This window comes from Neltuma alba, unplaced genomic scaffold (genome assembly GCF_004799145.2).
Source record: "Neltuma alba isolate B1F8T4 unplaced genomic scaffold, ASM479914v2 tig00010252_pilon, whole genome shotgun sequence".
Lineage (NCBI taxonomy): Eukaryota > Viridiplantae > Streptophyta > Magnoliopsida > Fabales > Fabaceae > Neltuma > Neltuma alba.
The window spans coordinates 19,247-32,270 of NW_021635179.1; the positions used below are offsets into that span (position 1 = coordinate 19,247).

General features: G+C 33.5%; 1 protein-coding gene across 1 annotated transcript; it reads right to left on the reverse strand.

Annotated features, from left to right (window-relative positions):
* Positions 1–2,239: 2,239 nt before the first annotated feature.
* Positions 2,240–6,195, reverse strand: LOC114755350 (probable disease resistance protein At4g27220). Its single transcript, XM_028944227.1, has 2 exons — positions 3,010–6,195; positions 2,240–2,401 (listed from the first exon to the last, which is right to left on the reverse strand). Exons 1-2 carry the CDS (start codon positions 6,193–6,195, stop codon positions 2,240–2,242), a joined length of 3,348 nt encoding a protein of 1,115 aa, XP_028800060.1.
* Between the last annotated feature and the right edge of the window lie 6,829 nt (positions 6,196–13,024).

Consider the following 13,024-nt stretch of genomic DNA (forward strand, 5'->3'; position numbering starts at 1 on the left):
TTCACTGCCATTTTTTTGGGGGTGAAATTTCATAGTCACAATTTTGATATGAAAAATTTCAAAAGAATATATTTAATAAATATTAAAAAAAATGTGAAATGAAGTCTCACAACACACACATATATTCCATATAGTTTCATCCATTGTGATCTGAAATTGAAAGAAAATCTATTTGTGTCCGTGCATCAAGTATTTATTTTTCCTTCTTCACGTCCTTGAAAATCTCTTTGTAATTTATACAGCTACCAAAATGATATATATGATGATTCTAACAACGTATATTCCATCTAATTTGAAGACTCTAAATCAAGATGATATGGAATATTCATTCATACCGATACTGTTCCCAATTGTTGAAGAGCCCTTCCCAAAGTTGAATCCACAAATTTTGGGCAGTTCTGTATGCAGATGCTACTCAGCTGCACCTGAATCTGCAATCCTTGACAGATACTTTTCAAATTTGACAAATTTGTTAGCATTATCGTCCTCAAGCCGGAAAGCACAATCGCCTCACTGCAGTTCGCATCGCCTTCACTGCTATGTCTAAAAATCACCTCCAGTTGATTAGCCTCAGCTATTGACAAAAAGTCTAGTTGTGGAAGAATAATACCCGTGGACGTAGAGAAGAGTCTTTTGAGCTTGTTGCACCTCTCAACCTTCAAATATCTGAGTTCTGGAAAGTGAACTTCAACACTGGACATGATCTGATGTTCCTCATTTTCTGCAATTATTTCCTCCAGTTCTTCACAATCAGATAAGATTAGGGAAGCCAATTGGGAAGGCTGGTGTGGACAATAGTGCTCCTTGAGAACAAAAACTTCAACCTTTTATTGTGAGTTACTTTTAAGGAATGAAGATGTTGAAAGCTCAAAACTTGCGTTGGAACAAGACCTCCCGGCATTTGTTGCTCTGATCTCAACATTCCTGAGTTGTTGGTTTCTTCTTGCTCATCATTAACAATCACTCGCCGCTCGTGTTCAACTCTAGGACTTTGAATATCAAACTCTCCAATATTTAGAACAGAAAGTGGAAGATTATTGAGAGCCTCATTGTTATCCAATTGGCTGTATCTCAACACATACTCCGTTACAAGTCCCTGCATATAACAGAGAAGTGAAAGGTGAGGGAATAAAATATTCTAAGTTCCTTGATAAAGGTTATGAAAAGAAAGAGATTGCAGTACATTCAACATCTGTACCTATTTGTACAAGTTAAGATATGCAGTTCTTAATTTGGTAACTTCGATTTGTATGCAAGAATATATGATATCTTAGTCAATTGCTTGTCTACATGGCAGAATCATGGTAAAACCGGAAATATATAATGCTCTGCATTGCTGAAATCCTTCTTCTCTTCAACTTCTATGACTTGAACTATCATTGATTGTGAGATAACATGGTGGAAGAAAATTTACATCGTATTTGTATCGGCAGTACCAAACTAGTCACAAGTTGACAAACTAAACCGTAGTTCGTTTGGTTTCTTTCATGAAATGCAGAATGATTCGTTTTTTGAAGCAGCTTTTTGTATGTAGAGATGTCTTGTTCATATGCATGTGAAACGAATGAATGTATTAGACCGCAGTTCATGAGCTTAAATGAACAAAACATTAAAAACAAAAAATTGAAAGTATTAAATGTTCAGCTCGCATGAATTTAATTAATTTTGCAAAAAAAAAAAAAAGAAAAATATTTGCAATATGGAGAAATACAAATGCAGAATATTCGTTACCTCTTTAGTCCATTGAATAGATGCACCCATAATTGGCATAAGTTTTGGGCAGTCATGAACCGCAACCGTGCAAAACTCCCCTGTCTGCAACTTGAATCCTTGGCAGACATTAACAAGTCTTGGCAAGTTCTCAAGTTTCAGATATTCCATGTTCGGGAATGTAATCTCCTTTTCACTACTATCAATGTGATGATCTTCAATATTTGGGCATTTGAAAATTTCTTCCATTTCGGAAGAATTTGATATGGCTAGAGTGCTTAGTTGTGGCAGCATTGATACAGTAGGACCAATCATGAAAGATAAAATGAATTTAAGCTTGTTGCACCCAAAGACTTCCAGGCTCTTTAATTTCAGCAGACAGGATTCTGCATTAGCTGGATTTTTTTGAGTCTCTTCATTCTCCGAAAAGATCGCCTCCAACTCCTCACAACGAGATATGGCTATAAAAGTTAACTCTGGAAGACTTTGACACATGTGAGCAGAAAAGACAAATTTCAATCTTGCATGATTATCCAAGTCTAGGTGTTTTAAGGGATTGAAATGTTGGATATTGTTCTTCAACGCGCGTCTTATAGAGGGAAATGGATTCTACTCCGCAGTTATGAAGTTGAATACGTTCTATAGTTGCCAACGACTCGTGTTCTTCATTCCTCTGGTGGCTCTCAAATTCCTGCAAATCCTTTGTGAAAGGAAAAAAAGGAATAAAGAAAATGACATCTATTAACATAATTCCTAAAAGACAATAAATCGAGATTGATTAAAATTCCATATGCATCATTCTTGCATAGACTTGGTCTATCAATTTTTCTGTAAATTAAATAAAGATAAACCATATGCATATAAAAGAAAATAGATTTCACAATCAATGAAGTCAAGGAAAAATTATAAAGAGGGGCCCATAAGATTCAATGTTTCTTGTGGGACGTTGAAATGGTAAACAAAAGTTGTTATTGGTCATTGCATTTTTATTTCCATAATGCAGAGTAATTCTAAACCAAAAGCAGAGTGAAATTCAAATGCTCAAAAAAATTGTGCATGATTTTAGATATTTTAATTTTATTTCTTATTTTAAATAACAAAATGTGAATGAATTAATTGACTAACTCATCTCTCAAAATCTATTCGCGTGAACATTATTTGCTATTTTGTGGATGATAAAGAAAAATTAGACGTGTAAACAAAGATGTCTTTTTACATAAACTAAAAAAAAAAAAAAAGCAATTTCAACTTCTTTTTTTTTTTGCAAATCAAATTACAATATGTGAGGCAAACACGTACCAGATTTGGACAATCCTTCCATTCTATTGTCTTTATAGATGGCCCCCTTAGATGATACCTCTCTGAGCAAATTCCAACAAGGTTTGGAAGATTTGTTAGTGTGAGGTATTCCAAAAGAGAAAGAGCTATTTGAGTCTCATCTTGATCACGCAGTGGTTGTTCTTCATCAGCATTTTCACCGAACACAAATTTCATTTGAGGAGCATTTGTTATGGATAGACGCTGCAATTGTACAAACCTTTGAGCTAAAAAGACTGAGCATACAGATTCTAATTTGCAGCAATCACCAACAGACAAAATTTTCAATTTTGGGAAGCTCAAATTCTCCCATGCATCACCATCACTCTCTCCCTCTAAAACATGCTTCAGTTCACTGCAACTTTGTATTCGGAGCTCTCGTAATGACAATAGAGTGCACACAACAGAGACAGGGAAGAGAGATCTTAACTTCGGACAACCAAAAATATTGAGAAACTTAAGATTGCCTAAGTTGCAATCAGCAGGGAATATATGGAGCAACTGAGGGCAATTGGATATACATAGTCTTTCCAATGCATCACCACCACCCTCTCCTTCTATTACATGCTTCAGTTCATTGCACCTTTCTATTTGGAGCTCTTGTAAGGACAGCAGAGTGCACACAGCAGAGACAGGGAAGAGAGATGTCAACCTCGGACAACCAAAAATATTGAGAAACTTAAGATTGCCTATGTTGCAATCAGCGGGGAATATATGGAGCAACTGAGGGCAATTGGATATATGTAGTGTTTCTAGCTTTTGGAACAAGCTAAAAGAAGAAAGACCACGATGTAGTTGTTGAAGATTATCCATATCTTTTAGCACTAACTCATCCAATCTTGGGGAAATCGCATCTTCATGAGTATTAATTTTGTCAACAATGCATTCCATCTCTGAACACCTTCTAAGACAGAGCTTAGTTAACTCATTCATGGCTCCGATAGCTTGAACAACATTAGGCATGAAACTTCTGCTGCCTCCCTCAAGCTCATGAAATTTAATTGTAGTTGCTCTTTGTGCAAGATCCTTGATTCCTACACCTAACATGGCGATATTTAACTGAACCAAGCGTAAATATCTTGCACTTTCCTTTTGAGACATCAATTTATGCTCCCCAATTCCTATCCTATACCTTCTCAGTTTAATCAAAGCAGTAGGGGCCATAAGGCATTCATAGCATTTTGCAATTTTTGACTGTGGACAATGCATGGTAACATACAACTCTTCTAACTGTGAGCATCTTCCTATTACTTTGCAACAACATTCACCTATGTAACAATCTGACAAATCTAACAACTTCAGCTTGTTTAAATTTTCAATTCCATTTGGCAATCTTTCAAACATACTTCTTTGCAAGTCAAGAATTTCAAGTCTTGTAAGGCTTACCACAAAAGAGATGTCACATAAATTCCAACCTTGCAATCGCAAAGTCCGAAGATTAGACAAGTGTTGAATTGATTGAGGTTGTAGCTCAATCCTATCGAAATACTTGCACATCATAATCAATGCCTTGAGTCCTGTAGAGCCTTCAAATGATGCATGTAATGTATCAACAAGTTTCACAGAATCTAATAATAGAAACTCAAGTTTTGGAGCACCCAGTTGAGACAAAAATTGAAATAATATACTATCATCATACCATGAAGATATAGCATAGCAATCTTTTATAACTTCATCAGAAATCAATTTATTCCATTCTTTTCCATTGTTTACCATAATGGTACTATTCTCTTGAGTTGCTACCCATAAAGCTACATCACGAACTATGTCATGCATTTTCACACATTTTTCTTCTCTGGAGTTGACAGAAAACATCAACAATGAAGAGTCAACGAGAACATTTATAGCTGCTCTAACTTGGCTCCTTGCTATTTCAAATGAGTCAGCATCTTTGCATAGGCCCAATCCAACTCCATATCTAAAAAGATCTTCAATTTCGATTTCATGATCTTCAGGAAACATGGCACATACCAAGAACAACAACTTAGCCTCTGCATTTTTCAAGTAATCATAGCTTAACTTGAGAATAGTAAAGGCTTTATCCTCATCAAGTGGCTTTGAATGTCTCAATCTATGCAATGCTACATTCATCTCATCAAGTCCTTTTCTTCTTAAGCACTTCCCCATGGCCACAATTGCAATGGGTAATCCCCTACATTCAGCGACAACTTCTTGAGCCACTTTTCTTACACCATCATCTACTCTACCATGAGTTTGAAATAGATCCCAAGCTTCACCTTCTGTTAACAAACCCAGGGAAATTGTTTTCTGGCAATCCATCATAGTACACACCTCTTGACGACGTGTGGTAAGAAGAAGTTTACAGTTTCTTGGACCTTCGTCCCTATAGGGATTCCCTATATTCTCAAGGTCCAGCATATCCCATACATCATCTAGTACAATCAAAATTCGATTGTTTGAACTTTGTAATTTCAATGCAATTCTTCTTGCCCTTCCCGCTTCAGTTTCTTCCTCCGGCTTGAGTCCCAACAAGTCTGCAATTTCACCTTGGATCTTCCAAATATTTGGAGTTTGAGAAACTGTTGTAATTATTACTTGATCAAATAGCTTTGATGCTTTGGCTTTCTTTCCTACTTCCTTTACCAATGTGGTTTTGCCTGAACCGCCCATACCCCACAATCCGATCATAGAGCTATCATCATCTTGCAACGCTGCCCATAGTTCATCATGTGCTTTTTTCGTTGACTCAAAGAACATAAAACCTTTAGAAGAGTGATATTCTATACCTGGAATAATAACAGGGTGAGAAAATGGATTGAAGCGATCACTCTTTGTGTTTAGATCAATCATCCTCTGGGTTGTCTTAGCCAACTTTTTGCAGAGATCATATCTCCTCCAAGTAGGATACCATTGTCCATGACAGCCATTGTTGGCCCCTAGTTCGTCCTCCAATTCCTCCACCTCTGCTATGAGACTCTTTACATCATTCTTCCACCTGTCAACCTCACCGTCAATCCACTCAGTCCTGTTGATGGCCTCTTGAACACGTTCCTGTACCCTTCCTTGCTTGAGTATCAGCTCCTCCTTTCTGATCTGAACGTTTTTGGTGATTTTGCCGACACAGAACAAATACTGCAACCGCCGTAAAGTTGGATCCACTAGATATTCAGCAAGTTTTGCCGCTAACGACACTCCCACCTCTGCCATTTAGTATTAATAGCGACCTGAAAGGAGAGCCATTCATCGTCATCAATTGACTAACTCAAAATTTCATTATGAAGAATTGAAGTATGTTAATTACGTACTTAATGTTTCATGAAGATATCATGAAGATGAAAAGAACGATCTTTCCGTAATCCAAAGTAAAATAAGAGAGATCAAATGTCTCGGCTCAGCTTTCTCGCTCTGATAACAGGTTTTTTTGGGGCCTCTGCTATGTTCAGATATTAGAGTAACAAAATTTAATGTTTTGTGATTCTATTTTTCCCCTTGGCAGATTGATGCAAAGGTGAAAGAAAGAAGAAAAAATGTAGTCTGCATGACAGCAGCAATTATCAGCCCCTAACAAGCCATTGATGCTTTGAGAACTGAGAGATCCACTATGTAATGTAACTAATTATACTACAAAATGAGTCTTATACTTAAAACTAGAGAAGTATCACAGATATAAAAAATTGTGGGCCTGTTTTGTTTTTGTTCTTTGTTTTCTTATTCTCAAAACAATTTTATAAAATTGTTTTTAAGAACAAGTTTTGGAAACCAAAAACAAAAAAAAAATTGGTTTGGAAAATAATTTTTAAAAAATCACATTTGAAAAAAATAAAAAACTATACTTTGATAAATGATAGTTATCACCGGTGGTGATAAGTAGTGGGTAGTAGAGGAGAAGAGAAAAAAATTTCTCCAGTTTTTCAAAAAAATAAAAAACACAAAAACAAAAACAAAAAAACATGTAAAAGTTGTTTTGGTTTTTCAGTTTTTAAAAATATATTTTTGTTTTTTTGTTTTTTAAAACAATCAACTAAAAACAAATTGCCAAACAAGCTTTTTGGTTTTTTTGTTTTTAAAAACAAAAAATTGTTTTCGAAACAAAAAACCAAACAAACCCTATGTTTGTGCCTAAATGCTTAGTTTCTCTTTTTCAATTTTTTTTTGGTCACCTTCCTTAGCTTCTATAAATGTATGAAATTCAGACACTTTTTTTCATTCCTCTGGTTAGGAAATGTCTCATTTCGAACAAGTGCTAGATTTAGTATATATTAAAATGCTAGATGACTCATTTTGACTAGTTAATTAATTAGAAGATAGTGAAAGAGAAATTAAGAGATAAAAGATCAATGAGGGGAAATGTGAAACATATGTTCTCTACACATTATTGGTATTATTGTCTTCTGTGTATCAATCCTTTTCTAACTATACTATATGGCTTTAGAATATTTAATTTGATTCAATTATATGACTAAAGTTCGATAGATGTGCTCATTAAGAACAAAGAAATTAGTAAGTCACACTTTTTGGGAAATATATAATATTTTAAAAGATTTCACAATGAAGTACATTCGTCATAGATGGGACTTTACAAAAGGGGTTCTCAGGTATTTTCATAATTTTTTTTATTTTTACTTATTTTTTTAATCAAAGCTTGATAAATAAAATTTAAAAAATTATTTTTTAAGTTATCTTCATAACAATAATATCGTTAATTTCATTAATAAAAACGGTAAGCATTAAAATTTTAAACATTGACAAAGTATTTTCTAATATTAACATATTAAATTTTTACGAATAATAATGACAACATGAAAAATCATTATTTATTGAATCCAACAGTATTAGAGTTAGATGAACCGAAAGATAATTGATAAAATAAGTGAGCCAAATTGGAAAACGATATGACAGATAATTAATTTTCCAAATACATTAATGCAAAATATAAATTCTGAAGTTTCAAAAAAAAAAAAAGAAATATAACATTGCCTTTTTATTTTAACTTTTACATTTGGTCCAAAGGCAGCTGGAAAGCAAGTAGATAAGGACACGGCGTCCCCAAACGCCTAATATAATAATCAACTGGATCGCATGATTATATTGCTTTAACTTTTTTCAATTTTGATTTCATATTTTGAGGACTATAATCTTGCTCAGTTTTAGGGAAAAAAACAAAGGAAACGAAAGAGCACTATCTTATCCAAGCCAAGAATCATCAACTTAATGTATGAACATCAAAATCTCTTTTTCTTTGCCTCTTTAATTAGGCTTTCACTCTCTGATCGGTGTTTTTCTATTTGTTATACTTGATTAAGACTTTATCTGCTATCACAACCTCAGTTCTCAAAGTACAGATAAATTGGGTGCTTTCATTTTCTTTCAACTTGGCACTGATCTGATAGAAAAACACAATCTATAACAGTAGATTTAGTTACTTTGGTCTCTAAAAATAGCTGCAAAAAGTTTTAAGAGATATCTCATGGCAAGAAAGTTACAATAATTGGTCTTATTTTTCATCAAGTTTAACGTTCAGTTTGCTCCTATATATTTAAGGATATATGAAGCAGTAAAAAGATTGCCATGCGGTATCTTTACGGGATAAAATTTTGATTTTCAAACTTTTTTTTTTTATTAGGAATCCCATGTTGGTATGTCATTTTTTTAATCCAAGAATCATTGAACTTTGCCCCTGCTTTTATATGAAGCATAACACATTCTTCAAAACGGCCAAAACTACTATCTAATCTCTTAGATTGATTGGGGAAGACGTCTTAGGTAAATTAATTTATACAAACTTTGTTGGAAATAAAAATGTATTGGAAATTTACAGATAAGTCCGAATTATAAAAGTTAGTTACCAATAAATCCTATATTCTGCAAATTGTGACAACTCACAAGATGACATGCACATTGAAAGTGTTTAAATAAATTCAGGAGAGGGATACTGCTTCATACCTGTGATAGATGAAGTTAGACTTTCAGTGTGGGCTTGGAGATTTTGGAGAGTAATCACAGAACTGCACTGTGATGACCAGATCAGGTAAAATTTTTTAGCACTAGTATCGTATGAAATTCCTACATAGTGCAAGTGGCAGATGTACTCATTTTTTAACAAGTTCGTTTATTAGTTTTATAAACAAAAATAGGCAAATAAACTAAAGTAAATCATTATTTAGAAAGTGTTGTGACCTGAATTGAGTAGATGCAACTCTTTTTCAGTGTTCAACGTATCTTCACTTATATGTAAATGTGCTGCATGTGCCAAGAATAAGGATTTTTTTTTTTTGGCCAACACATGACAAGGATAAGGTTTTTTTTTTTTTTCTGCCGCTCATACCAAGGATAAGTTGCGCTTTGATCTTCAAATAAATTTCAAGTACCTTTAATTAATAAATATTTTAACGAGGGATTTTAGCAATTTTTCTATTTTGTTTAATAAATAAATAAATGTAAAAATGTTTGAAGAAAATTGAAAAAATGTACTTAAATGAAAGAAAAATGCATATAAAACATATAAAACTTAACGATTTGATTCTGTTTCTTTTCTTCACGCATCATAAAAATTTCTGAGAGAAAATATAAAAATATTTTAATAAAGATAGAACATGCGTGCTAGAAAAATCTTGAAATATTAACTTATTCATTGTAAAGCTATTTTTCTTCCGAACTCAGGTGCGTACCGTTTCAAAATCAAAATTTTATTCCCTGAAGAGCAATATTTTTACTGCTCCATCTCCAAATACGTAACAGCAAGCTGATGAAAGGTAAATTTGAAGATGTGGAATCTGCAAAATAAGAAAGATCAATCGTCGTAGCTTTATTGCCATGAGATGTAAGCTTTTTGCGGCTCTTTTTAGACAATAAAGGAACGATGTACTGTTTTTGAGTGGTACTTTCTATCAGATATGTGCCGTGCAAGTTGAAAGAAGAACAAGTAACAAATGTAATCTGTAAGTGACAGCTCCAGAAAATGAAAGACTAACGAGGGTTTGATTTTCGTACCTGAATTCAGTTTAAGATTCTTGGCTTGCAAATTTTCAATAACCAGAGGAACACAATTCCACTGCAATCACCAGACTCTTCACGATCTTGGTGAGTCGTCAACTTGGTGGGAAATCATAGTCCTCTTTCTTTCTCTCTCTAAAATAGAAAACGATGATCGGAAAATGAAAAACTTGAGAAGCAAAGAAAAACTTGGAGCTAGGAAGTGACAAGGCTCTTTCTTTGTCCTTTCCAATGGACCCCAAAAATATGAAATCAAAGTTGAAAAAGTTGAAGGAATCAGTGCGTTCCAGCTAACTGTTAGAACAATTCTCCGAAATTTCAGAATTTATATTTTGCATTTATTTGGATGAAAAATTAATTACTTTTTGGGAAAATGACACTAAAACACCACTTGAACTCCAAAAAGACAAATAAGGCACCTGAATAAGCAAAATGACAAAGAAGGCATCAGGTACCAATCTGGAATTTTGATTTTTGGCCTAAAGACTGAATTGCCCTTATTGCTTTCGCCTCCTCCCAGCGAAAGCAATTCCCCCCACTCGGCGAAAGAGAAACTGCCCCCACTTGGCGAAACCAATCCATCTACTCGGTGAAACTAATCCCTCCCCTCAGTGAAACCGAATCCCTCTACTCGATGAAATCAATCCCTCCATTCCACGAAACCGAACCCCCTCCAGTTGACGAAACTAAATCCTTCGCATTACCATTCTGTAAAGATTGTTGATTTGGTGGGTTTTGGTTGTGGGAAAGAGGATTTGTAGTGAGAGAGGGAGTGAACCGAAGCGGAAATCAGAAAACAATGGCAAGCAATTACGTAACGTAACTGCTGTCATATGCCTGCTGGTTTTTGGTAAATCCCATTACGTGAATGGTAAATTTCACTATACATGTAGTTAATTATGAATTTTACAAAATACATATTGTGATTTATAACTTTTGTAGTGAAAGTGACTACTTTGTTAATGGGTTTTGCAACCTGTTTTCAGGAGATAAACAACTTGTTTGTAAAAACTAATAAAATTTCACGTTAAATTTGACAAAACGTATAGTGGGATTTACAACTTCCGTAGTAAAAATGACCACTTATTGAATGGGTTTTGTAACTTGTTTTCAAGGGATGGGCAGCTTGTTTCTAAAAAACTAATAAAATTTCCTACTAAATTTGACAAAACACATAGTGAGATTTACAACTTTCGTAGTGAAAATTACCACTTCTTCAATGGGTTTTGTAACATGTTTTTAAGGGATTGGCAACTTGTTTCTAAAAACCAATAAAATTTCATGCTGAATTTTACAAAACATAGACTGATATTTACAACTTTTGTAGTGAAAATTACCACTTCTTAAATGAGTTTTGTAACCTCTTTTCAAGGGATTGGCAACTTGTTTATAAAAACCAATAAAATTCCATGCTGAATTTTACAAAACATAGAGTGATATTTAGAACTTTTGTAGTGAAAATTACTACTTCTTAAATGAGTTTTGCAATCTCTTTTCAGGGGATGAGCAACTTGTTTCTAAAAATCAATAAAATTTGACGCTGAATTTTACAAAACACACAGTGATATTTACAACTTTTATAGTGAAAATGACCACTTCTTAAATGGCTTTTGCAACCAGTTAATTCAACGTGACTACAAAAGTTGTCACTTTTATTAGCTTTTACAAACAAGTTGTTTATCTCCTGAAAACAGGTTGCAAAACCCATTAACAAAGTAGTCACTTTCACTACAAAAGTTGTAAATCATAATATGTATTTTGTAAAATTCATAATTAACTACATATATAGTGAAATTTACCATTCACGTAATGGGATTTACTAAAAACCAGCAGGCATATGACAGCAGTTACGTTACGTAATTGCTTGCCAGTTTTCTGATTTCCGCTTCATCTTTCTGCTTCGGTTCACTCCCTCTCTCACTACAAATCCTCTTTCCCACAACCAAAATCAACAATCTCTACAGAATGGTGATGCGAAGGAGTAAGATAATAGCATTTCCAACATTCTTCTTTCCTTCTTCCCGCATTTCATCAGCATCGGTCTTCCTCTCTCCTTTCTCTCACTTTCAGCGTCGGTTTTCCTGCATTTCATCAAGGTATTTTGGTCTTTTGACCGAAAATATGAATTCCAGATTGGTATCCAGTGCCCTATTTGTCATTTTGCTTATTCAGGTGCCTTATTTGTCTTTTTGGAATTTAAGTGGTATTTTATTGTCATTTTCCCTTACTTTTTTATATCATTTTCAAAAGTTACCTGAATGAATGAGTGCGCAGTCTGAGAGAGAGGAGACTCCTGATGCAAAACTCCTTTCTACATACAACACATAATATTTTTATATAAAACATCATTATAATTTCCGAGGAATAAATTTTATTTTTCATTAATTAATTCATCTTGTGCTATTTCTATCTTACTTTTCTTTTTGGTCTACATATATTTTAGTGTCATATACAATATTATTGTAGTTTGTGGAATGCTTTTGAATTGGTTTTAATGTATTTAAATATGAATGTTTTGCATTTTAATTGAGGTCCATATATTCGCTCACATCATTTTGCACTTAAATTTAAATTTGAGAAAATTCTTAAATTTCTTGGTAAAAATAATGATCTAGGTTGACTTTAAAGTTTAAACTACAAAATTTATTTGGACCTAATTTAATTGTGGTACGTATTATCAGTTTATCATCTTACTTTTTTTTTTTTGGAACGATACAATTACCTTACTTTTTACTGTAAAAACCTATTTTAAAGCAATTGAAAACTTCCCTTTTTTTATAGAATTTCCCAAACCATATAACTGGTTTTTAAAGGAAGAATTACAATGAGATTCTAAAAATAAAAAATAATTATCAGTAAATTTGAGCAATTATCATTTCTTACTATGAAATTTGTTATTGTTCTATTATCATTAGGGCTTTTTAATAATTATGTTCATTATTTGGGATTTTATAGTAACTCTCCCTAGTTTAAATTTTCAAAACAGTTTATTGTGCAAATCAATATTAGAATAAAATATGTTTGATTTTAATAGAAATATAAA

Coding starts and splice junctions, on each gene's coding strand:
- LOC114755350 (XM_028944227.1), bottom strand. CDS start 6,195: ATGGCAGAGGTGGGAGTGTCGTTAGCGGCAAAACTTGCTGAATATCTA. Junction 2,402..3,009: donor GGAAGGATTGTCCAAATCTG/GTACGTGTTTGC, acceptor AAGGATTTGCAG/GAATTTGAGAGCCACCAGAG.